The sequence below is a fragment of the Conger conger genome, chromosome 7 (assembly GCF_963514075.1).
Source record: "Conger conger chromosome 7, fConCon1.1, whole genome shotgun sequence".
Classification (NCBI taxonomy): Eukaryota; Metazoa; Chordata; class Actinopteri; order Anguilliformes; family Congridae; genus Conger; species Conger conger.
This window is the reverse complement of record NC_083766.1, coordinates 19,264,026-19,289,912: the sequence shown is the minus strand read 5'-3', so window position 1 is coordinate 19,289,912 and position 25,887 is coordinate 19,264,026. Positions and strand designations below refer to the sequence as shown.

At 41.9% G+C, this 25,887-nt stretch overlaps 3 protein-coding genes across 6 annotated transcripts; 2 read left to right on the top strand and 1 right to left on the bottom strand.

The window, feature by feature from the left end:
• Positions 1-1,899: 1,899 nt before the first annotated feature.
• Positions 1,900-7,241, top strand: si:ch211-137i24.12 (Immunoglobulin superfamily member). Its single transcript, XM_061249838.1, has 4 exons — positions 1,900-2,053; positions 3,631-4,173; positions 5,296-5,447; positions 6,649-7,241. Exons 1-3 carry the CDS (start codon positions 1,987-1,989, stop codon positions 5,424-5,426), a joined length of 741 nt encoding a protein of 246 aa, XP_061105822.1. The 5' UTR covers positions 1,900-1,986; the 3' UTR covers positions 5,427-5,447; positions 6,649-7,241.
• Positions 7,242-7,718: 477 nt separating this feature from the next.
• Positions 7,719-16,583, bottom strand: LOC133133155 (V-type proton ATPase catalytic subunit A). Its single transcript, XM_061249204.1, has 15 exons — positions 16,293-16,583; positions 15,243-15,333; positions 14,743-14,871; positions 14,297-14,511; positions 14,062-14,199; positions 13,457-13,608; positions 11,532-11,694; positions 11,107-11,215; positions 10,575-10,697; positions 9,944-10,058; positions 9,465-9,528; positions 9,161-9,364; positions 8,929-9,023; positions 8,537-8,708; positions 7,719-8,391 (listed from the first exon to the last, which is right to left on the bottom strand). The coding sequence occupies exons 2-15, from the start codon at positions 15,322-15,324 to the stop codon at positions 8,299-8,301; spliced, it is 1,854 nt and encodes a 617-aa protein (XP_061105188.1). The 5' UTR covers positions 15,325-15,333; positions 16,293-16,583; the 3' UTR covers positions 7,719-8,298.
• On the top strand, positions 16,428-24,687 carry naa50 (N-alpha-acetyltransferase 50, NatE catalytic subunit). 4 transcript variants are annotated; one of them, XM_061249209.1, is made up of 6 exons: positions 16,428-16,742; positions 17,512-17,664; positions 21,265-21,398; positions 22,020-22,139; positions 22,935-23,001; positions 23,127-24,687. In XM_061249209.1, the coding sequence occupies exons 2-6, from the start codon at positions 17,657-17,659 to the stop codon at positions 23,302-23,304; spliced, it is 507 nt and encodes a 168-aa protein (XP_061105193.1). In that variant the 5' UTR covers positions 16,428-16,742; positions 17,512-17,656; the 3' UTR covers positions 23,305-24,687. The 4 variants fall into 4 exon arrangements, with proteins under 4 accessions (XP_061105193.1, XP_061105190.1, XP_061105191.1 ...); XM_061249206.1 differs by having other exon boundaries at positions 16,430-16,742; positions 21,262-21,398; XM_061249207.1 differs by lacking the exon at positions 16,428-16,742 and having other exon boundaries at positions 17,502-17,664; positions 21,262-21,398.
• The last annotated feature ends 1,200 nt before the right edge of the window (positions 24,688-25,887 follow it).

Here is a 25,887-nt window from a genome sequence, read left to right as displayed (position 1 = left end):
TTAAAGTTTGGTAACAGGTACAAAACAAATATATAAACACTTAAACATATGATTTAGCACTATACAGGCAATAATAAAAATGTGTAAAACATATGGAATGGTTGCAAATTTGTCAGGAAGAGGGCGCAAGTACATGTGGTCCCTACGGACAGTGAGGAAGATCGTGAGGGTGGCCATAAATAACTGAAGGATCACAGTTTATGAATTGCGGCAGGTTTCTTCTTGGCATCACCTAGTCTCAAAAAGAACCATAAAATGGCGCCTCCATACCAACAAACTCCTTGGAAGGGTGGCACGAAGGCAGTACTTAATGAGCACAGCAAACCAAACCAAGAATCTGGAATTTGCCAAACATTGGAATTATGACTACAAGAGAGTGCTATGGTCATATGTAACCTAAATTGAGTGTTTTGGCCATACACACCATCCACATGAGAAATGCATACAAGGAGAAGCACTGCATACACACTGTCAAATATGGAGGTGGGTCATTGATGTTTGGGAGATGTTTTTCTGCTTGTGGTCCAGGGGCACTATTTCAGATCAATGGCACAATATACATGAAAATCCAAAAAAGAAATCAACATCCGTGTTCTGCATTGGCCATATCAGTTTGCAGACTTAAATCCTATCAAAAACCTATTGTGGGGGTCCATAAACACAAACTCATCCATCCATCCATCCATTATCTTAACCCGCTTATCCTGAACAGGGTCGCAGGGGGGCTGGAGCCTATCCCAGCATACATTGGGCGAAAGGCAGGAATAAACCCTGGACAGGTCGCCAGTCCCTCGCAGGGCACACACACCATTCACTCACACACTCATACACTCATGCCTATGGGCAATTTAGACTCCTTAACCTTAACACAAATTATATCAAATAATCTTTGCCAGGGGTACCTGTTGTGGAACCTGTTTTTTGGGGAAATACATTATTTTATTTGAAAAATGTACGGCATGTGTTGATTTCAATTTACCATGAATAAAGCACACTACTTTACACATGTTGGAAAGGAATGCTTATATCAGTAACTATTATTTTTTAGTTTACGGTATTTTTTGATGCACATTTATCAAGGGTGCTAATAATTCTGGAGCCCACTGCTTATACATTCAATGACCACTTTATTAGGTAGACAAGATTGTTAACGCAAATATTTAAGCAGCCAATTATGTGGCAGCAACTGCTGATCAAAGCAAAGATTAAAATAATGAAAAGTAAATCCTTTTAAATATCTAAAAAACTATAAAGAGCGGTAAACAGTCAAATCGATTAACAACTAAATCAAATCAATATTGCAGAACTTGCTACAGTTCAGACTGTCACCATTAATTTGAAGCTATTTATGTCCATATTACATTGGGCAATCCATGTAGGAATTACATCCCACAAAGCTCCATTTTATGGGACCAAATGAAATTGGACACCCGTGAAGCCACTTTAAAACATTATTATGCCCTGAAGTGGGGTAACTATGTATGAACATACAGAGCCAAATCAAGATATATATGCTGTTTACAGCTTACTTACAATTACGGCAAAAAAGGTTGTTGTAAACAAATAATTTTCAAAAATGTAGAGGGAGAAATTTCATGTTTTCATTCTGCCACCGTGAGTGTGAAAGTTTATGAATGAAAGAAGGGTTCCAGGTTTTGGTATAGGTCTGGAATATTGTATATTCATGGAGTGCTGGATGGATATACAAAGAGGAAATTAAAGAGATGAAAGACAACTGGCCTGGTTTGCAGTCTGTGAGAGAGAGAGAGAGAGTATGGGAGAGAGAGAGAACGAGACAGAGAGCAAGAGTGTATGTTTGGTGATGTGAACTCTATTATCATGGGTATTTTCCTCCCCTGGTGTATGGGGGGGGGGGGGGTCGTGTGCCATGTAGGAGTGACACGCGCTGGAAATGTGATCGGGGGTTGGATTTAGTGTGCTTCCCCTCCCCCGCTTTCTCCAGTGCTTCCCAGATCGAGGACTGCCATGGGCCCCCTCTCTCTCTCTCAATCTGCACAGAGCCTCACTCACCTGCTGCTCGCCACAGTCATAGGTAAGAATGCTTTCTCACCTGCATGGCATGTGCATTGCTTAACTCTGAGGCAGAGTGCTGCAGAGTTGAATGAATCTGCTGCCAACTGGTGGGAAATACAGCCAAAAGAAGTGTTCTCAACTTAACAACACGTTATACTATATTCACACCACCGAATGTATTGAATAGTCATTATTTATGTTTCTCTCTGTCTCTCTGGCCCCTCTGGTCTGCTCTCCGTGTTTCCCTCACTTTCACATATCATCTTTCACTCCCGCATGGATCTGCAACAGTTGTCATTTTTCATTTTGTTTCTGTCAAAGCGCTTGCTACATTTAGACGCAGCAAATAATAATACAGACTTGCCATGCGGCAATGGCGAAAATATTCCATTGGAATATTTGTATCTTTACATCCATTCTCATCTATGCAGACCACACAGCGAATGCAGTGAGTATGTGTGTGTCTGCGTGCATCGGTATGTGTGTGTGTGTGTGTGTGTGTGTGTGTGTGTGTGTTTTCTCTCTGTGTGAAATGTTCTTTGTTATGGGACAAATGCAGTTAGACTTAACATTACTCATACCAGTATGAATAATTCCTCCTCTCATGAACAGTTTGTAAAGCTCTTCTATGTGTCAGAAGCACATTGATACTTTAATCCATGTGACTTTTGTATCTCTAATTTTAGACTGGGGATTTAGTGTCACTGCTCTGAAAGTCTGCCCGTCACTTATTTTTAGTTAACAGCCTTGTGAGTGTGTATGTGTGTATGTGTGTGAGTGTGTGTGTGTGTGTGTGTGTGTGTGCGTATGCTTGCATGTGTGTACATATGTATAATGCTAACTGCTCACATTAGGGGATTGAATATAGCAGATTACATTTGCTTGACATAGTGATCCCCAGTTACATTGTATTAAATAAATCCCATGTAGATATTGTGCTACTTCAGTTAATCCTGTCTCAAAGTTATGAAATGAGAAATTAAATCATAATCTTAACAGTAGAATTATACAAAATGTGCTTATTTCAAGAAGATTTAAGTTCTAATGCTTCATAAATAAAAGCAATGGTCTGAAAGTGTCACTGCATACAGCATTTGATCATTATTTATAGTTGGGAATTCTTCATGACTGTCATTGTTTGTTATTTATGACCTATGTGTAAGTATTGATCTGTGTGTATTTCTGAATTGTGTAATAATTATATCGTTTTTTGTTTATTAATTAGTTCTGATAAGTTTTTTCTTGTAACCACTGATTACTTAGTATTGGTGTGTATACCTTCTGCTTGTAATTACTGATATTTTCTTTATTTGTTATTAATTAATTTTGTAATAATTAATTGCACAATATTTTTTATGAATTATGTATATGGATTAAATATTAGGGATCAAAATAAAAAAAGGATAGTTTACTGCGAGTTCTGTACGTGGAGTGAATGTTCAAAGTGCTGTATTGACTTTTATGCTTTGTGATGGATCTCTGCTGAGAATGGAAGCCACTCTTTCCTTCTTGTGTCTCTCCCTGTATCCCCTGTTCCTTCACTCTTCTTTGGTTGACTTCATTAATGATAGTGACAGAATCTCTTTTTTTCTGCAGCAGGAGGACTGCTCTCTCTCTGTCTGGTCTGTGATGGAGCCACGGTGCAAAGTGTCGTTACTCCTGTTCAGGCGACCTCTGACCCCCTGACTGCTGGCCCCATGACAGATGGGCCCGAGATAGCACTGTCCACTCCAGAGCAAAGCAGCAATGACTCAACCCCGGCAGTCTCTGAGGAGGAGGTGGAGGAGGAGGCGACGGGTCCGATGGTGGAACAGCACCCTCCAAAGGAGAAGGCAGTGGAAGGGGAAGATGTGAAGTTCTCCTGCCTGCTGAAAGACGCTGATCCCGAGGGGGTGGTGATACACTGGATCCACCAGAGGTCTGAGAGTGTGCACACTGTGCTGGAAGGGAACCAGACGTCTGAGGACAGGTTTGCTGACCGGGCCTTCCTTTGCGGGGACTTAGGGCATGGAGACTTCTCCATGATGCTGCGCAACGTCTCTGTTGAGGACCGCGGGGTCTATCTGTGCGTCCTCACCGTCTCTGATGGCTCTACTCTGCAGGGTTCTGGCACCAAGCTTAGCATTCGTGAGGACCTGGGTGAGTGTTTGATGAGTTCATTTCCTTGTGAGGGTGACCAATCCAAGCTCCATGAGGTCTGCATCCGCTGTCCCACTGAACATAGAATAACACACACAAACAACACACATATATGGGGCAGTTCACATATCTGCACATAAGCTTTTACTCAGATTTGCATTATCGTGAGCTGACAATTAGAAGGTTATATCTACACTCTGTTAGCATTTTATTAGGTAATTATTGAAGACTTGTTAAGTCTTCTGCTGTAGCCTATCCAATAAAGAGGTTTTAGGCATTGTATGTTGATAGATGGTCTTCTACATACCACTATGGTAATGCATGGTTATTTGCGTTACTGTCACCTTCCTGTCAGCTTCGACCAGTCTGGCCCTTCTCCATTGACCTCTGTCTCTCATCAACAAGGCGTTTCTGTCCACAGAACTGCCGCTCATTGGATGTTTTTTGTTTTTCTGAGGAAACCAGTCTGTCTAGCACCAACAGTCATGCCATGGTCAAAATCAATGAGATCACATTTTTTTCCTATACTGACGGTTGATGTGAACAAACTGAAGCTCCTGACCCGTATCTGCGTGATTTTATGCATTTCACTGCCGCCACGATTGCCTGATTAGATAATCACATTAATAAGTAGGTATGCAGGTGTTCCAAATAAAGTGATGAGTGTATGTCTTGAGTAGTTTTGAGATATTGCACTTCAAAGATTCCAAAATATTTAGTGTCCGATAAACAACATATTTATAACACTAACTGATTTTTGTCATAAATGTCAGTTTGAATCTTATCATTCTCAGCTCAGGATATGCAAAAACACCAGCACAACTACCATAACTCAACCACGAAGGGACAGCCATTTATCTTGATCAATCACCACACCCAATTGTGAATGCCTGCCTTTGTGCCCATCAAGTTCCATGAATATTTCTAGCTACTTTGCTGCTTCAACTTAAGGGAACATACACATTCTAGTGAGCTTACAGGTTACATAGGTGACCTGTAAGCTCACTATGAATGCTCCTGCCTATGGCAAAATTGACCAACCCAATCTTGTAAAGAATATAGATGAGACTGAAGCTTGGGATGGAAAATGCTGCTCTGGGCTGACTCCCTCTCTCTCCTCAGGTTTGCAAGTGATGGAGGAGTCTGTGGGAACTATAATAGGCGTGACAGTGGCAGCAGTGGGTGTGGCCATCGGGCTTGTTGCCCTCCTTCTGACACAGTTTCGAGATAAGCTAAACTGTCTGCAGAAGTGATGGCAGTGAGGTCCTGATCAGGTGAGATTTCACTTAGGAGCCTGAAAGAAGTTTTGAGGGGGGGGGGGGGGGGGGGGTGAGGAGTGGGTCATGGTAATGTCAAGGGTCATCTGAAAGTCAGGGGTTAGAGTTTCCTTTCCCAGCAGGGTCTCACAGTCACTTTAGTTCCAATATAAGTTACTGTTCTGAGTGTGTGATTTGGCATGTACCCATGCAGTCGTCTGTCCCTTATCCCCCCACCCCACCCCTTCATATCTGGTGACAGTCTCCAGAACCCACCCCAGAATAAGATAGACAGGAGCAGGTGACCCGTGGGTGAGTGTGCTTGTGTGAATGTGACACCACAGAAAGAAGTATGACATCATGTGATCAATGCTTAATGTCCCTGCTACACTCCTGAAGGGTTAACAACTGTGAGTTTGACCGATGATGAAATTATTCTAATTCAAGAGACAATCAAATAATAATTTTTAAAAAAACAGGGAAATTAAAAACCATGTCAAGAACTCGGACAAACTCAGAAGTGGCTCAGTCAAGCTGTCGGTAGTACAATACAGTACAAGCCATGCCCTAAGACTGATAAATTCCCAATCTGAGTCTTATATGTATTGCTAGCCAACTGGGCCCAGGAGTATGATGTAGGAGACAATTATCTTCAGCCTACCAGAGGTAAGTTTAAGTCTGTGGGCTGCCCTCTGCATTAGATCACAATATTCCAGTCATCCAAGGACCTCTAGTTGTCATTGAGTGAGTTAAATTCCTCTTCCCCAGCTGGTGATCTCCTATAGTACTCTGTTGCATGTGGTGTGGAAGATAAAGAGGGAGCTGTGGGCAGGTGCATCAAAGAAGCTCTTTAACCTTTTTAATTGGCGCCCCAGAAATGGCAATGCCAATTCATATTTCTCATGCACATGCGCATATTAAAGAAGAGGTGGGGTTTCATCGTGCTTAGAACAGTTCTTAGAAGCTAGGAGCGTTTGTTGAATTCTTTGTGGCACACTCCCTTCATATGAAAAAAAGAAGATAAATTAATGATAAGAATACAAAAATGTTCTTGTATGAGGCCCATTGTGAGTATTTTTCATTTACAATGAATTACTGGAATCAACCAAATTACAAGAATTTGAGTTAATGTGAGTATTTCTTGATGTATTCTACAGCAAATGGTTTGCTTGACTGATGGATCATATGTACTGTGCTTTTGTTTGGTGTGTTTGTACAGGTTGGAGAACACACCTGCATGACGGAACTCAGCCAGTGACTCACCCCGTTTAACTGGAGGGGCTCGGTAGTGGCTCTGTTGTCTGAAACTCACACTGTAGGCATAGTCATGATGCAAAGTGGACTGGGTCAGATTGACACCTCTTCCAGTGCATAGTAAAACAAAAGGAACCGAAGATTCCCATTAACATAATGATCAATGTATGGACTGATATGATTACTGTTGACCTCTGGCTGTTTCTGGGTCCCAGTTCTGGATCCCTGCTTATTCCTTCCCCAATTTGATTACGACTGCCCACAACATTTTTCACATCCCTCTGAGGGACCAACTCCACACCCTGCTCTCCTGTCCCACCCATGAACACCCCCACCCGCTGTACCCATGCATACAGTATGAAGCATAAAGTCTAGGCGAGAGGATCATTGGCAAGACAAGCTTTGTGATCAATAGTGTTGTGAATATAATCTGCATGTACGGTTTTACCAATGTTGTGAATACTTGTTTTTAATTCTATGAATGCTCTATGTGTTCAACTCTGATTGGCCCAGATGCAGAGAGATCTGTTCCTAAAGAAAAATAAAACTGAAATAACATTGAAGCCTTCTGGGAATTATTGGAACGAAAAGGGAGGGGGGGGTTACAGAAGAGAGAATAAACTGATAATATGCAGCATCACCCAATACAATCTCAACACCATATAACCTGCTTTGAATCACGCCAAGTTATATTTTAGTGTGATCCTCAGTTACAAGTAATTTAAATAGCAATTAAATTAGCATGTGGCTGGATAAACACATCTTGCTATGTTTTAAAAGGACAATACACAGAAGACAACAACAGAAAAGGAGGCTGATAAGTCAATGAGAAAAGTCTCAGTAAACCAGTGCACACAAACTTTTGAAATTTTTATCAATGATACATTGCAGTATGTTGTGTAATTCTGGATAAGGCAGGAAGTGATGCGTGTATACACCTGCCGATATTCAGTCATGTCATGTGCGGTTTACACCAGTAAAATGATGTAGTTTCACTCATTTCATTAGCTACATAAACTCAGGAGCACTTTGGAATAGTGTGCAAGAGTGACCTCTTGGTTTTATTCTCTGGATTTCAAACACATCACAGGTTGGTACGAAACAGAGGACAAACATGATAATAAAGCAGAAAAACAATTCAAAATACAGCAGAACACATTCAAAATACAGTTATGCCTCATCTGTCTGGAATAAATATAGAATGGCTCTGTCCCATGATTCTAACTGCTGTCCCAGGTGTTTTTAAAGAAGGTTGAGAACCAACTTCTTGGGGTCTACAGCACAGGTTCTGGGAGGATCAATGTAGGGGGCTTTTTCCACTGTGCACTAGTCTTTCCCTTCATCCTCCGCTTTGGGAGATTGAGCAGGCACAAGTCCCCCCCCCCTCCAAAACTCAGCAAAACATACAGGAAGGGAGAGAGCCAGGGTCATACAAGTACCTCAATAATCACCATACACATCACAACAACAAACAAGAGTAGGAATGTGGTTCTGTGGTTCTGAAATACTGCAGAACACGGAAAGACAAATGAAGAGTTGGAGTGGAGAGGGAGGAGGGGGGAGGACTGCAACACCGCACTATACTACAGTAGGGCCAGAGGTCAAAGGTTAGGGCTTAGTCCTCCAGGCTACGGAAAGCATTCTGCATGTCCTCCAGGAGCTGGGAGTAGTCTGCTTTGATCTTGGCCTCTCCTTCCTTCACAGGGTCCTGAAACGGCAAGAGCTGTGTGAGTCCTGCACAGTACAACAATGGTCATCGAAACACAGATATTCTATTCAAAGCTCAGTGCAGGTTAAGGCACAGCACAAGCATACAGAAAGCCAGCACAAGCATACAGAAAGCGGCGCTGTACCTTGAACTTCATGGAGCTGATTTTGTAGAGGATCTCTCCCATGTGCTCGCGGATCATGGCCCAGGTGATCTTGTTGTCGCTCTGCGCCGTGGTCTCCACCGCGTGCCGTGCCATGTCATAGAAGCTGATCATGTTGGACAGGATGCCCACCGTCTTGTAAAAAGGACAGAACCTGGAGAAGGAGTGAGTGCCAATGGGATCAAAGTTCACCACTGCTCTGCTCCCCAGACTCGGAAGATGTGCTATAGACCGGTCACTGCCAGTAAGACAGGTGCGTAACAGTATACACAGCTCTGAGTATTAACCGAATATGCATTGAATACCAAAAAAAAGTTTCTCAACTGAATGGAGGTTTAAACAAGTTTTATAGGAGGTGCAGCTGCTGTGCTCACCTGTCATAAGGAGTGTAACCATTCTGCTGCAGGAAGTCATCCTTGATCAACTTGGCAACTTCCAAGGTGATCTTGTCCGTCTCAGCAAGTGACGCCTTTAACCGAAACGACAGAGAATGGGAGGGCATGTGAAATGCTAGGCTAGCTATTTTTGTGACAGAACAATGGAATAAAGACAACTCATCACACAAACTGTCCCAGCCTTAAACAGCAATGCCAGTTCCAGCCTCACCTTGCCGACAAGCTGCACGATCTCAGCCAGGTCTTCCTCCTCCTGTAGGATCTCCTTGGCTTTGGTGCGCAGAGGCACAAATTCGGGGAAGTGCTTGTCGTAGTACTCGTCCAGCGCACGCGTGTACTTGCTGTAGCTGATCAGCCAGTTAACCGAGGGGAAGTGCTTCCGCTGAGCCAGCTTCTTATCTAGACCCCAAAATACCTTAGAGAAGGGAATCGGCAGAGCTCAAATATCTACGCAATCTACACTTTGGTTGTTTACAAGCAACTCTGCAGAAAAATAAGAAATGTGTGTGTAATACCTGCACAATTCCGAGAGTGGCTGATGTCACAGGGTCTGAGAAGTCACCACCAGGGGGCGATACACTGAGTAGACAGAGACAGATGATATTGTACCCTGGTCTGACGAGGCTCTACTGTACAGATGAACTGGGTTATTTCAAAGATTACAATCAATTACAATTTCAATTAAAAATAAATAAATTAAATTAAATCAGTCCGACTAGGACAGTAAACTCTAGAAGAGTAAACTGGACATATAAAACAGAACCTCTATGCATAAAAGCGTGCAGCTTCAAGTGACTAGCGATTTATGCATTCACTTTTTGTATCCTCCACGGATTCATTCCCGCCCCACCTCTTGCTTTACTTAAAGTAACACAATGACTTGGAGCTCAGCTGGAAATCTTCTCTCTCTCCTGATGCCAAGCAATTTTCCTGAAAAGTTGAAAAGGTGAGGAAGAGAAGCGGGTGCCACCTGCTGGTGGAGCAGAGTACTCACGCCCCCACAATGCTGACGCTGCCCTCTCTCTCTGGGTTCCCCAGGCACTTGACTCGGCCTGCACGCTCATAGAAAGAAGCCAGGCGGGCGCCCAGGTAAGCAGGATACCCACTGTCTATGGACACAAACAAAACACAAAATGGAAGTCACTGCCCGATGGAATGACCAGAATGGTGTTGCTGCGCACTGCACTGAGTTAGTTAGAGCAAATAGTTGTAGGGGTGTATGGTCCTTTGTACACTAGATTGGAAGTATAATACACTCTTCAGCTTAGGTAAACTGGAAATACAACCAAACCTTTGTTTTTTTTACTCCCAAGTGAAACAAATATGTTTGTAACCGCCATGTGGAAATAAGATAGAAAATCTGAAGCAAGCTTTATGCAGATTTTTATGCAGTATTTGCCTTTCATTCAAATGTAATCTTCTACATTGCTCTGCTACTTCTGATGTTGTAAAGGTAGGTGTTGTAAAACACCGTTTTTCACATTTCCATTTCTTCTCACATAAGCACAATGCCAATTAGACATTTATAAGCTGTCTGTAGCACTGAGGAAAGGAGTCCCGGCTGCAGGCCAGGAATTTGTTTTACAGAGGCACCGGGACATGCTGTAATGGTTAAGTATATTCACCAGCTGGCATCTCCGCTAATCTTCCAGAGATCTCCCTGAGTGCCTCCGCCCATCGTGAGGTGGAGTCTGCCATCATGCTAACATTGTAGCCCATGTCCCTGAAGTACTCAGACAGGGTGATCCCTGCAGGAACACACACACATTAATGATAGCATGTAATATTATGTTTGGACGTATGGAATCCCATACTTTTGGCACAACTGAGCAAACACTACATTCATTCCCACAATAACTACCAGAACTATCACTAAGCAAATGAGTCCTTAACAAGCATTGCAAAAGCAAGTGACATGCTTTCACCTGTGTAATCTTTGACTAGCTGCTTGTATATTTACATTGTTATGTCAAGATGCGATTCCTGGGTAGTGAATGGATACCACCCTGCGGTTGGCTTAATGTGAATGCATACAGGCACGAGACTGGTTTCATTTAATTTTAAAAGGACCTGAGACTGTCTTCATCTAAATGCATACTTGCCTGTGATTGGCTTCATCTGAATGTATACTGCTCTGCAATTGGTTGTGTACTACACCTGTGTAGATGGAGGCCTCTCGGGCAGCCACAGGCATGTTTGAGGTGTTGGCCACCAGAGCTGTTCTCTTCATGATGCTCTCCACCTTGCCATCAACCTCCATCGTCAGCTGTGGGGTGATAACACCATCAATGTTGTCAACCGACCCATAACATCCAAACTGTCAATCATCCCAATTTATAATATCTAACTTATAATATCCATACTACCAATAACATTATGCCAAAAGATACATTCGGTTAACTGCCACAGAAAAACAGACAAACCACAAGTGATAGTCTTGCATGTTCATCTTAATTAATTTTAAATGGAACCTTAAAATACACGTACAGTGCTTTAAATAAAAGGTCCTGTAAATTCTTAATTTTGGTCCCATCACTGCTAACTTTGGGACAGAGTGAATACAGTGGGGGAATATTACTGACCTCAGGGAAATCTCGCAGGACTTCAGACATCTCATTCCCACGCTCTCCACAGCCTACATAGATGATGACATCACTGTTGGAGTATTTGGAAAGGGACTGCGAGATCACGGTCTTACCACATCCGAAAGCCCCTGGGATGGCAGTGGTGCCGCCCTGCACACACCTGTGTAGACAAACCATATATTCTAGAATCACACATGCATTTTATATGCCCAACTACAAACACAAACTAACGTTGACTTACAAAGCAAAAGCCAGTGGTACCCTTTTCAGGAGGGAGGACTAAGGTACAGTTTGAAAAGGTGTGTTTTTAGTCTGCGTCGAAATAGAGGGAGGGATTCTGATGTCCTGACATGGGTAGGCAAGTCTTTCCACCACTGAGGAACCAGAACGGAAAACAGGCGTGAACGTGCAGCTCGAGCCCCAGGTGCTCGTAGTGGGGGAACCATAAGGCGACCAGAGCTGGCAGACCGGAGTGGTCTAGCTGGGGAGTAGGGAGCGATTAAGGATTGTATGTAAGGTGGGCAGTCCCCTTAGCAGCCCGGAATGCCAACACTAGGGCCTTGAAGCGGATGCGTGGAGGCCAATGAGGAGTGGGGTGACATGAGCCAACCCAACATATTTGATCAGCCAATCATGTGGCAACATCTAAATGCATAAAAGCATGTAGACATGGTCAAGATGTTCAGCTGTTTTTCAGACCAAATGTCAGAATGGGAAAGAAATGGGATCAAAGTGACTTTGACCGCGGAATGATTGTTAGTACCAGACAGGATGGATTTAGAATATGCTAATTTCCTACACAACAGTCTCTAGAGTTTGCAGAGAATGGTGGGAAAAACAAAAAACATCTGTGGGCAGAAATGCTTTGTTAATGAGAGAGGTCAGAGGAGAAGGGCCAGACTGGTTGAAGCTGACAGTAATGCAAATAACCATGCATTACAACAGTGGTATGCAAAAGAGCATCTCTGAACACCCAATGCGGCAAACCTCTAAGTAGATTGGCTAATAATAAAAATAAGTCTACTAAATACCTAATAAAAGTGCTCACTGAGTGTACATAGATATGTGCAATAGCAGAATTATGACATTTGAGAAGTCAAGTAATTGAGTAACAATTCCACTTCTAGGACACATTACTAAATGTGAAATTGGAAGTGGAAGTGAAATTTTAAATATGATGATTAGGAAGACCAGCAAACAAGGAAAAACCATCTTAAGGCTGAAATGTCTGCAAAAAAGTATTCATACCATCTTGGAAAGGCAATAAACGCCATCCTTCTGAGTCAGAGTCTCGGGCACCATCGGGGTACCCCGGGTTTGCGAAATGACGAAAAACATGTGACAGCTAAACAAAGTGACAGACCTGAACATTGTGTTTTTTTATTGCCGTCATCCATTATTTTATGCACGAGCATGGTTTTGACGGAGTGATGCTAATTACGTTGTCCTTTTATCTGGGCCACGTTCAGCCCCGACAAAACGTAGCAAAATGTTTATTTAAACAGAAAGGTAGCGCGCTGAACATCCTGTTGCAAACCGTGGGCGGACTGAGAAGGTGTTCTCTGGCATAGGCGTACATGATTACTGATTCGGGCTACACCCCCGGCACACCCACCAAATGGGAGTAAACATACCCGAAAACCTGTTGTAAAACGTTGGGAGTAAACATATCGTTCAACACAGAAACCATAACAAAATGTAGTAAAATGTTTTCAGATTGAATATGCCCCTGAGTTCCGGCCTTGTGTCTGAGATGGGATGTCACAATAGTAAACATTTCCATTTGAGATAGTCTCCACCTTCTCCCCAAAAAGCTACCTTTTAATTTTAGAAAGAAGGAGAAAGGGAGGATAGGAACAGGAACAGAACGGGACTGGAAGGCATAGGGGGACAGAAAAAAAGTGAGACAAATCAATACTCACGGAAAAAGTGCATCCAGCACTCTCTGACCAGTCAGCAGGGGGTGATTGGCTGGAAGCTTCTCAGTGACTGGCCTCACTTGTCGCACTGGCCACACTTGGACCATGGTAAATTTCTCCTTCACCCCCTCAAATTCCAGCTCCAGCACTACATCCTGACAGCCACATGTCACATATCAGTGCGCGCACGCACACACATATTTATAATTTAAGTCCTATCATATGTTGTTGATTGGCCCAGGCATTTTATCTGTATAATGAAAATTATAGATTTATTTAAGTTTGTGACAACCTTTACAATCTAGGTACAGCGCATTGATCTAAAGCAAGAAAATACACAAGTAAATCCATTGCAGCTTGTACACCCTCGCTTTTCAGGTCAGGTATCCGGTAACTGAAAATATAAACTAATTAAACTGAAACATTATGCGTGAACAATCCCTTTAAGTAAACCCGGCTGGCAATTCATTCCGGATTTTACCGTGAGGATTCCAGCAACTCATAATGGTGGAAATAATTTCTAGAAACAACCATATCTCAAAGCAACTTCCGTTGAGCATAACTGAAAAGATTACAGAATGTACACTATACAGTTGGGGGGTGCTCACCGAAATGTCATAGCTCCCGGGTGGAGCCACATAGGTCACGGTTCCCCTGTTTCGTGGTGGCAGCATGAGCTTGTGTTTTATGAGAGAATTCTCATTAACCATGCCATAGATATCTCCCCCAGTAATGTGACTGCCAACCTAGAACAGAGGGCAAAAGGTTAAAAATGGTCTCAACCTAATATCATGTATTGTATCATTAATACTGGGCTGTGTGAATCTTGAATGTGTTCTTCACCCGCAGATTCTTGCAGGGGGAGAAATCCCACTTAAGGTCCCGGTTAAGGGCCCCGATGTTGACACCGCGTGGGATGTAGATGCTTTGTGTGAGATCGTTGATGTCCTTCAGTGGGCGCTGGATCCCATCAAAGATGGATCCCATGATGCCAGGCCCGAGCTCAACGGAGAGCGGCTTCCCTGTGCGCAGGACAGGATCCCCCACCGACACACCCGCTGCGAGGCACTCAGGAAAACACTCACATGGACAAGATGGAAGAACCTTACTTTGCGTGATCGGGGGACAGAGATGGGGGTTGAGCCAAGTAGTGGCAGGCTGCTACAGGTATTTCGGTATGAAGTCCGGCAGCAGGCAGATTATACGTTAGGTATGCAGCTGTATGCAGGTATGCAGGCTGGCAGGGGTTTAAGTGTGTACTGGCATATACAGAATTACAGGCAGGATACAGGTCTCCTCATACACTTGAATGGTGGCCATGTCCCCCTCCAGACGGATGATCTCTCCCACCAGCTCACAGTGCCCGACACGCACCAGCTCATACATAGCAGACCCAGCCATGCTGGATGCTGTCACCACTGGGAAAACAGACAAACATGGAAGATTGGGACACAGCGACTGAGGCAGGTCAGGGAATTCCACAGTGCAATGTGAAAGGCAATGGTCTGGAACGACTCCTCCCTCTTTTGCCATGTGAGCACATAGCTAAATAAACTGGCAACACTCTGCTAACAGTCAGCTGTTCTCTCCTTGACTGGAAAAACATGAATAATTACTTACTCCTAAATGTGTAAATTAACAAGCAGCAGACACAGGCTGAAAAGTTCTGCTTTTTAAAAATTCAGTTCCTCTTTCCTACCATGATTCATTATGTTGGAATTTTTGTTTCAGAGCTCTTCATATTTCAGTTAGTGTTTCTAACTTTCTGCTTGCTAGCATGGGTACTGACCAGGTCCAGAAACACCATGCACGTATCCAAACAGGCTCTCCCGTTCCTCATCACGAATTAGTGGTAGCTTGGACGGATCCATCCTGTATGTCTGCAGACACACAGAGAAAAGGTCATCTCAGAGAAGGTCGTCTGACTGCGCTCTGCATCTCCTACTCGCTCTCACACATACACGCACACGCACACACACACACACAAACAAACAAACAAACAAAACAGACACACGCACGCACGCTCGCTCGCTCACTAACTCACACACCTTTGATCTGAGCTGAAAAACGCAGCGCCTCTGAAAAGCGCATGCAGTATCAGAGGGCTGACGTCACATGATCGGTCTGATGTGCATCTTCAGCATGATCGTCACAGGTTACAATGTCCATGAACGGTTACTTAAAATAATGCTTATTATTTACTGCTACTCGTTATTGTTACTGCTTATTTACTGCTTATCTACAAATCGACCTCATTTGAGTACAACGTCCTGTTTTCAGGCTGCTAACATTAGCTATTTATTTAAAGAGAACAAATCCAAGAAGGATTTTGGTCACGCGCACCACAATGCAAAATGTAGCCCTTGCCAGTTTCGATTCATCCGGACCAGGCCTTTATTATAACCACATCCAATATTAATTGTGTACTCGGATTATTAAAATGATGACTTAATCAAAATATAAAACCAACGGAGTAACCATTGCTAGCAGTGGTTTAGTGGCCAAGACACTTCAGATGGCGCCCGCAGGTTAATCTTCAGCTGAAACGCAAGGCAGTTCAAAAAGCGTTTAAAGGTATGGTTATGTGTGCCAACAGTTCCAGTGTTAACTAACGTTTGCTAACGTTAAAAGAAAGACAGCGTTAGTGATGTAGATCGCTGTACTTTGACTATACTAATGTTACAGTCATTCAGACTTGAAATAGACAAGCGTTATTGACGACGATATTCAGCGTAGTCATTCTTGTGAAGCCATTCGACGCTAAATTCAATAATGTGATATATTCACAAATGCAAATAGCGCTAATTGCCAGGTTTACTGTAAATAAACGAATCATTACCTTTTCAATGAATGACGGAGAAATCGTTCAACTTCCTCAGCAAGCTAACGCCGAGACAGTACTGCAACCCGACAGCAAAATAGTCAGCTGATCTTGCTCATGCGCAGCAGGAATTTGTTTGGGTGAAAGATGACACCATTTTAGTTCCAAGCAAATGAAGGTATTGGGTTGGAAGAGCCAATATGTCGACTGATTTCAAATAAACTATGACACTAGCTTTCATTAAATGTATTTGACGTGGTGTTAAACTCCGGACCAGGTGCAGTCGAAATCTTCTTAAATGACGGTTAGGACTACTGACTGAATCAAGTCCCTCTTTGGTTCGAGATTTTACAATCAGACATTACCTAGCTTGGTTTTTCCAAGACCTCGTCATACAACCGCCATATTGGAGGGAACTGTAAAGTCAAAACATTGGCAATCTACTTCAAGAGTGTTCGTTAATTCAAGGTAAAGACAAAATTATTGATCGAAGGTCATATTTCACTTTATGATGTGGTTGAATAAAAAGTAGATTAAACTAAATAAAAAACGAAAACTGTTCGGGGGGGGGGGGGGGGTGTCGGGGGAAATGTCCTCCACAGTCAGGTTCACAGCACATGCGCATTAGACTATATAGTTGTACATGCGCACTGTTAATCAGTATTTCACAGTTTTGTAATGCTGTATATGGAAATGATGATTCGATCAAATTATACTTTTCTGTTGCAAATCGTTTGTTTATTTAATCAATCAGCAAAATACAAAATAAACCGAGGTGGATTAGCTTTATTTGCTCTTCCTCAAATGAAGACATTTTGTGGTGTGAAGGCCAGCCAAAAACTGAAGCAACATGTCCATGATTTCGATGGTTCGAGGTCACATGACTTAACAATTTTAATCGTGAAATAATAGCTATATAGAAGCTCAAAATATCAAGTATTTTGCAAGTAATTTGTCAGTTATCATAATTTTCATGTACAATTTCATGCCGGTTATTAGACGAAGGAAACACGTTTCGTGTTGGATAAATGATCCCATATAAGCCAAAGTTCACGGTCTTTTTTATTTTATTTTATTTTGAAACCAGAACATTAATCATTTAGGTAACTGTATACACAGCCATTCAATAACAATGTAAAAACGTTTCGCCGTTGTACAGGCTTTTTTCCCAGAGTAAAAGACAACGTTTTACTCGAAGCATGAGGTAGTGAGAGGTCAGAGTTGACGTCTCTTTCAGATCCGTGACGGAGTGCAGTGGTTGGTCCATGTGGAGTGTACAGGGGGAGGCAGTCTGCTCAACTCAATCCGAATTCCCCCGCAGCGGGCCGTAAACTACTCCGAACTTCACTCACACATCATCCGGGGAACAGCTTCTACTCAATATGAAAGGGTGAGCAGTGCCGTCGAGACACACATTTGTACTGAAGTATTGTTAAAGTTTTTAGTCCTTTCCCTAAAACTGTAGCCACTGGCTAGCTAATTAGCTAGCTACTTCTTTGAGGGGGCGGGGAGGTGATACCAGTGCAGCCCCTAGTCTAGCAAATCAGACTGGTGCTAGCGACCTAGCTAGCTATCTGGCTAACTACTAGCTATGTGCTTTGCTGTTGGAGAAAATAATTTGCTAACGACAGCACTTGCTAGCATGTTTTGCTGCCAATAGCAGTGTGTTTTCATGTCATCTGCAAGCAACTACGTGTCACTTGAAAGAAATGGCGTTGGCTAGTTTAGCTAACAGCGTTAGATAACTAATCAGCCAGAGCTTGCGTGTACGCTAGGAGCTACCTCTGTTCTGTTTTCCTTCACCTCCGACCACGTTTCCATAGTCGAATGGTTTAAGTTAGCGGTAGCATGTTAGCGTTAGCCAACTCGGACGAGGCAATACATGCTTTGTTAATCAAACGTTTGCTACTTCAATATATCAGACGGTATGTCGGAAATCTCGATTTTTTATTATAATTTACGGGTTGGTATTCAGATTCATTTTTGACTAACATTATTGTTAACACCCGTTTATTGTTAGAATACCGGCCTTTCTGTTTGGCTAGCTAACTAGTACCGAACGTAGCCTGTCGTTACAGTTGGCTACATTTAAGACTCGATGTGCTTTCGAACATTCACGTACGTTGCTACTTTCGTTTTGTGTGTCTAAGTTCTTTAGTATTTTATATTTTCGTCGGTCATGAACTTGAGACTTGAACAAAACATGGCTTGGTGGTAACTTATAAGTTGACCCGTTTTGGCTCAAGGAACTCAATTATCAAGCTTAACCTTATTGTGGTTAGTTCGACTAGCTAACGTTAACTTGTACGTGGCATTGTTGAAATATTGGTACCTTGTCGCTGAAGATATGGTCAGGCAGCTATGCTTAACAGGAACAAACGGGGGGACTTTATAGTGAGTGTGTGGGCGAGTCAAGTTACCTGATAACGGTACTGAAATAGACATTTTTCTCACCATAATGATCACTGTCGGGTGTTGTGTGGTGAACTCAAATCTAACTTTGCTGTACATTATATGTCTTGACGTCCGTAAGGCTGTTTAATTTGTCGTATGTTTCTACTCATAATTTTACCGCATCTACTGTTCTTACAATTGGCTCAATGTAATGTTACAATATGGAAACTAATCACGTGAGCCCATTTTTGGTAGGAATTTTGGCTGCTGGCTGCTGAATACCAGCTGGCAGTTTTTTTCGAACCCCCGAACGCGCTCCTTAGAGAACAGAAGACTGTGTGAACGTTGTCCTTAAGGCTGCAAATAACTCATACCCCTTGCCTGTGCTCGGACTATGGGTTTAAAACGTTTTGCTGTAAACTGCCGAGCAAACATAATCATAGAAATCATCGGATTCCACAAATTAAGATTTCACATGGTGTGGAGCTATAACCTTGAAAACATAAAATGGAAGAAACAATCGGTGCGGCTCAAATTACCGTGCTTTTAAAATAAGTGCCATCTTAGATACTGTTGCTGTTGTTCAGTTGGACTTACCCTGTTCTGATTAGGAGTGCTGATCTTACACTAGCACATTGTAGGATGTAAATTATTGCTGCCCTGTGTGTATGAGGCCCTGTGGCCGTATGGTTGCCAGCAGGCTTGACAGTCACTGGGTGTGGTGTCACTTTTACCTGAGAGTTTGAGGTCAGAAATGAAGGGCATTTATGACTTAAGGACAATCGAACATTCAAGGTAATTTGCTGAAGGAATGCTGTAGCTGTGTTGCTATGTTTGCATCGTCATGTTGTCAAGGTACAAGGAGGCAAGCCAATCCAAAGAGGAGTGTGGGAGATGGAGAAACTGATCTACTGTGAAGCTTCTTGGTGGTAGTATTATCTGTAAAACAAGCGATACTAAAACTCTTTGCATTTGGCTTCTTTGCAATGTCATCAAGGGTCCAAGGTATCAAATGAGCTTCAAATCACCTTGCTGCTGCCAGATATGTAGTAGATATGATACTAATTGTTAATTATTACAGGAACATTTTTCAGATGGTGGTTTTAGGCTCATTTGATACCTTGGACCCTTGCTGACTTAAAGCCATTTAGCCAACAAATTTGTTCTATACTGTAGCAGCATAATTTACAGCTGAATCTAGTCCCACCCCACAATTCCTGTAGAGATTCATTCAAATGCAAAGAGTTTTAGTATCACTTGTAGGACAACCTTACAATAAAATATCCAGGCGGTGGCTATGTATAAACACTGCTGTTATTTCTACGTTGTTGAAACCGAAATGTATAAAAATTGCCTTCATTAAAATCTAACAACAGGTGACCACAGGTGATTTATTTTATTACAAATTTCAAATTGTGGACTACAGAGGCAAATAAATAAATGATGGCTCCCTGTGCCAAGCATTATGAAGGGTGCTATATATATAATTTGATTCAAAAACTAAATGTAAAGGAATGTGGAATTTCACAGAAGATGGAATAAATCTCTCCCCAAAACCCAACATGAACAAGACTGTTTAGAGCTATGTGGGGTCCCTGATTCCATTATGTGGGAAAATAATCTAGTTAACGCTAACATGCTACCGCTAACTGAATTAATTTGTGTCTTTTCCTCCTCCACCTTTCTTTGCTTTACAGTAATTGATTTAGTGTACATTTAGAGAGAGAGAGAGCCCATTGGAGTAATGGTGAAGGCTGTGTCACAAATACATTATATTTGCTGACAAATTCCAGTGTCCACATGCACAGTCTGTAAACATTTGATGTGCCATCTTGAGACACTTATCCTCCTACTAAATAAAAACTTCTCTCAAACAACATTTCTGGGTTTCTGAAGTGAGAACTCCAACGGATGTACAGAACATGTTAATCTATGACGACTCCATTTTCAGTTTCAGTACTATTTCCTAACACATGTGAAACTTTACATTTTACCTCAGTTGTTAACTGTGAGTTGTGTTAACTGTCAATTGAGCCATATGCGCTCTGATTCAATGTGGAATAACAACCTGTCGCTGATTCAAGAAGGTCCGATAAGCTAGATTTCACGTGGACTTCCTGCGTTTAGCTTGAATTCAGGGGACAGATTTGGTCTGGAATTGTAGCATCGTGAATGTTGTCGAAATTGGCAGGGTGCCCCCTGACAGTCGAGATACACAGCCCTTTTCCAGCTGTTGTGTACTTGGTGGAGGCCCTGTTGCCCTATAAATACCCACCACCCTTCTTGATGCTGGCTTAAAAGGGGGTGGCTGGCTAAGCAGGGATTCGAATACAGAAGCTTCTATAACGAGCACGGATCCCTGGTTATTGACCCGGGGACTTTCAACTGTTGTTCACTCATGAGTATTTTTTTTTTTTTTTTTTTTTTTTTACACCAGTCCTATTAGAGAGTATTGGTATGCTGTACAGAGATTGTGACTTTTTACTTTTGCAGTGGAGTGAAATATTGTTGTGCGATTTGTGCGTACATGTTGCACAGTGTTTATGGAAAGCTAGGCATATATGTCTGATTAAAGAGTTTGGTTTTGTTCCAGTAGCCGGATTGAGCTGGGGGACGTCACGCCTCACAACATTAAGCAGCTGCAGCGGCTGAACCAGGTGATCTTCCCGGTCAGCTACAACCACAAGTTCTACAAGGATGTCCTGGAAGTCGGCGAGCTGGCCAAACTAGGTGAGGGAAGAGATTTTTAAACCCCCCCCCATGACTGCTCAGAGGCTGTGTTCACAAAAGCTTTTGGCGTAAGCAATGCAATTTCTAGGAATCTGCCAGAAGCCTTACAAAAACACCTTTGTGACCCTGTAAATAGGGAGCCAGCCACAGATTTTGAATGTTATTATCAAACTTTTCCTGTTTTCTTTGTGAGGCATAGACACTGAAACAAGTGGTTTCCCAATGAGAAATTAAAATATTACCAATATACTTCTACTAGTATAAAATACTGCTAATGAATACTTTGTGTGGAAATTCTGTTTTCTAAAGAATGACCACAGCAAACTCAAAGCCAGGAATAGCTCATCACTGGAAAGGATATATATCATTTGAAAGCCTAAATAGACAAATATAATGGTCCTGATGACCGCTGGTATGATCATCAGTGAATTTAAAAGTTTTGTATTCATACAATGAAAGTAATGCGTTTGAAAATAGGTAATATTCATATGAGGATTTTAAATAAATAAAGGCGTCTTTAAATTGGTGTTTGCGCCACCAGTTTCAAAGTTCCAAACAAGCTCTCTATGGCAGTCTCCTTTGGTTTACTGCCTCATGCAAATTGTGACATCTGTATTGCAGCGTACTTCAATGACATCGCAGTGGGAGCAGTATGCTGTCGAGTAGACCACTCCCAGAATCAGAAACGGCTTTACATCATGACCCTTGGCTGCCTGGCTCCCTACCGTAGACTTGGTATAGGTATGTTGGAGTATGTGTGGCATGATTTGGCTGGTTTGCATTTAGTGGAAGGATCTCTGCTTTTGAAAAGAGTAGTAAGGAACCTCTTGGCCAGTCAAGCATACTAGGCACTGTTCCTCCTAATTAACGAAACAAATAAATACGCCGGGGGTTTCCTGGACTGATGCAATCTCTACCAGTGGCAGTCGGTGAGCTGAAAATTGGTGAGGATTTCCTTTGAACTGATCATTGATTTCAACCTGTTTTCATTAAGTTCTTTTGATTAACAAGTGTGCCAATCGTCATACGAATTAATTGCCGAGTAACACGCACCTTATTCACATCATGTTTAGGGAAATTCAATTTATCTGTTAATAATCTCTTTTAAGCACTATAAGTAATGTACACTAAGATCACCACTCTTGTCTACTGTGTTTGCTTTGAGCATAACCAGCAAGTGTGAGTGCAGAGTAGCAAGAGGTCCACATGTATTCGCAAATAATGTTGATAAAATTTACATAATTTTGCAATACAAATAAAAATAAATGTATTTGGCCTAGGTTACTTGTGAGACTGCCTAATTTGGGTATTGAGTATTTTTCGAAATAGTTTTTTATGATTTATTCTCTCTGACACGATATGATGAACCTGTGTATTACTTGGCAAATAATTAGTGTGATCGTCAGCATGCTTGTTAATCAAGGAAAATGAATTAAAACAGGTTGAGATCAATGATCAGTTCAAAGGAATGTTTTGTGCTTCCCCAATGTTCAGCTCACACACCACCGCTGTTGTATACGTTTTGTTTTTACACAGGGACAAAGATGCTGAACCATGTGTTGAACATCTGCGAAAAAGATGGCACCTTTGACAACATTTATCTGTAAGAGATCTGCTTGTTAATGGTGTTAGTGTTAATGAGAGAATTTCATTAAAGTGCAGGCCTTGGAACAGCCTGCCTACACGCCTCTGCACCTCACACCATGTCTCTTCTCCCTCTGTCCATAGCCACGTGCAGATCAGTAACGAGTCCGCTATCGATTTCTACCAGAAGTTTGGTTTTGAAATTATGGAGACGAAAAAGAACTACTACAAGAGGATAGAGCCAGCTGACGCCCACGTGCTTCAGAAGAACCTGCGTAGTCTATGTTTGCCCCCCAGCGGAGAGCTGCAAAAGGCCAACTAGGGGACATGCCAGGCCCTGACCTCCAGACACGGCACTGTCACGCCCCGCCCAAAATGGAGCTATGACGGACACCAGAGGTTTAATCCTGATGGTTTTGATGAGTTTACCTCCTTTAAGGGACGTGCGAAATAAAAATAATGCTGCATTTTTGTTGGAAAAAAAAATGTTTTCCTGTTACGGTTTCTTTACTTTTTTTTTTTCTTTTTTCATTTAGAGATGTGAAAATAAAGAAATGTGTGGCTTGCTACAGCAGGCAGGTCACAGCATGCTGAAAGGCTTATTTCTCTGAAAGGATTACAAACGGTCATTAAGGTTAGAGGGTATCTTTGATTATTAATGATATAATAATAATAAATGATGTCTGTTGACCTTAGTATTACGCTCTGAATTGCCATGGCAATATTCAGAGCTCCGTCCCTCACAGCCAAGGAGCTGAGTGGCAGACGGCCAATAGGAAGAGAATTGCACTGAATTTTGGAGACTTTTCTTCTTCTTGTTCTTCTTTATATTAGCATAAAGCAACGTGTGGGAGTAATGCTGGATGTTAAGATTTGTTGCCGATTTCAGCGTCACTGGTCAGGTCTAGGGCTGGTTCAGTGCCCTTTAGGGCTGGGAGGTTAAACGGTTTGTGTTGGAGGAGGCAATCAAAGTGGCCTGGAATGGATGTGGTGTGAGTTTGACGGCTTCCTTATATCAATACGCCACACAATGTTTTCATGTTGAGGTTAATTTTTTGTCTTTTCGGGGTTTGTCCAAATGCTGCAGTTATTAATGCAATTGGTAAATTAGGAGCAAGGTGGAAGGACTGAGTGATATGACGGGGCAGAGAGAATGGCAAACTATGAACAAAGGAGGTATGTGTGTGGCGCAGAGACAGAGTGAAAGCAAAACAAATGGTTTTAAATTATTTTTTAAAATGGTGACAATGATAAAAATGTAATGTCAATTTCCCCCCCTTACAGAAACAGAACTGTGAACAACTTCAAAGGTTAAAACAAATGTAACGTGGGTCACAGCTTACATTAGGCAATTTTTGAGTGACCCATTTATCTGTTGTTGAAATGTGCCATTTTTCATTTGAAGCCATTTTGAGACTGTGACACCTATCCTTGGTTTGTTTTGTTTGGCAGAAAGGTTAGGGCAGATTAGTTTGAGAAAGGGAGGGTCTGTGTGCATGCTGGATTTGCTTAGATACTTGTCAGAGATCATCAAAGGTCATACACTTCAAGTATACCACATCAGAAACCCTGGCCCTCTGTGTCAGGATGTCCCGCTTGCCCCATTGTAATAAAATCATGTTTTTGCTTGCTTGGAGGACTTTGATCTGTTCTGGAGCTCTGTTTTGACCTTTTAACTTTAAATAAAGACTCTATTTGCATTTGAGCTGTTGTTTTCTGAATGAAAATGTTTTTTTGATTTATTGTTTCTTTGTGTTGTAAAGTGGCTGGTCTGGACCGGATTAGAGGTCCATTTAAGTAAATTAGAGGAAAGTAATGGGAATCCTGCTCCAGGTGACAGCTTGGTTGCATTACCAACATGAAATGAGTTATGGTGGCATGAACTTTTGTATTTTAATGGAAATAAATAGTGGGCTATATGGTAAAAATGGTGGGTAAATGAGCAATAGAAGTGATTTGATAATACAAGTATGTTTGCTCTCTTGCGGAATGGGGATGCTGTAATAGGCTTTGGGAGGTACGTAATCCATAAATATCTGGAAATTGGCCATTCCATGCCAACTCCAGGAGGTTGCACCACAACACCTCTTGTATTTTTCTCTGTTTCTCTGTTTTTTCTCACATTGTGGCATGAAATGTGATATTTTGAGGTCCATAACTTTGTGAAGAAAAGCCATAAATCTTTGTGAATTTGTATGCAGGGATATTTTTGTATGAATTGGAAAACATGAATCTAATTTTATTTGGAGATAATTGGCCCTAAAAATGTTCTTTTTCTCACCAGGGACCACATTTGGGGGGGTCTATCTCCAAAAGTAGTTTTAGTGTCATTTAGAGTCATCTGAGAGCATTTTGTGTAAAGATAAACACGTTACTAAGAGCTGAGATATGACCCATGGACTATTGAAGTTAGGATGGTAGTTGGTAGTGTTGTATAAACAAGGATCTAAGGATCTAACTGCAACATATCTGAAGTAGAGGGCTGAGTGAAATTTCTGACATTGCTTTCTGTGCCAAAAATGGGGCATATCTCAGCTAATGTTATTAGTATCATGTTTATCTATATTTCTACTATATAGAAAGTGCTCCCAGATGACTCATTTATAAATAAAATGACACTGAAGATATGTTTACTTTTGGAGACACGAGGCCTCATAATTTGTCCCCAGTAAAAAAAAAAGTGCATTTCTAAGGCCAAATATCTCCTGAACGAAAGTAGATGCATGTTCTCTGAGGCATTTTAGGGCTTTTCCTTACTCAGTTATGGAACTCTAAGAATCACATCTTACCCAACACATTTTAAATGGCTCTACCAGGAAAACAAAAATGGAGTGCGCAGTTCAAGTTTTCAGGAATTTTATATCATAATTGTCTACCAACACACAGAAAAAGAAAAATCCAAGTG

Excerpts from the sequence above, each read along its gene's own strand:
- si:ch211-137i24.12 (XM_061249838.1), top strand. The coding sequence starts at position 1,987 with ATGGGCCCCCTCTCTCTCTCTCAATCTGCACAGAGCCTCACTCACCTG. Across the intron at positions 2,054-3,630 it reads GCTGCTCGCCACAGTCATAG|CAGGAGGACTGCTCTCTCTC; the intron begins GTAAGAATGCTT and ends TTTTTTCTGCAG. Across the intron at positions 4,174-5,295 it reads TAGCATTCGTGAGGACCTGG|GTTTGCAAGTGATGGAGGAG; the intron begins GTGAGTGTTTGA and ends CTCTCTCCTCAG.
- LOC133133155 (XM_061249204.1), bottom strand. The coding sequence starts at position 15,324 with ATGGATCCGTCCAAGCTACCACTAATTCGTGATGAGGAACGGGAGAGC. Across the intron at positions 14,512-14,742 it reads TCAAGTGTATGAGGAGACCT|CGGGTGTGTCGGTGGGGGAT; the intron begins GTATCCTGCCTG and ends AGTGCCTCGCAG. Across the intron at positions 11,216-11,531 it reads TCCTGCGAGATTTCCCTGAG|CTGACGATGGAGGTTGATGG; the intron begins GTCAGTAATATT and ends ATCACCCCACAG.
- naa50 (XM_061249205.1), top strand. The coding sequence starts at position 18,123 with ATGTTAGCGTTAGCCAACTCGGACGAGGCAATACATGCTTTGTTAATC. Across the intron at positions 18,200-21,261 it reads CTACTTCAATATATCAGACG|TAGCCGGATTGAGCTGGGGG; the intron begins GTATGTCGGAAA and ends GTTTTGTTCCAG. Across the intron at positions 23,002-23,126 it reads ACCTTTGACAACATTTATCT|CCACGTGCAGATCAGTAACG; the intron begins GTAAGAGATCTG and ends CTCTGTCCATAG.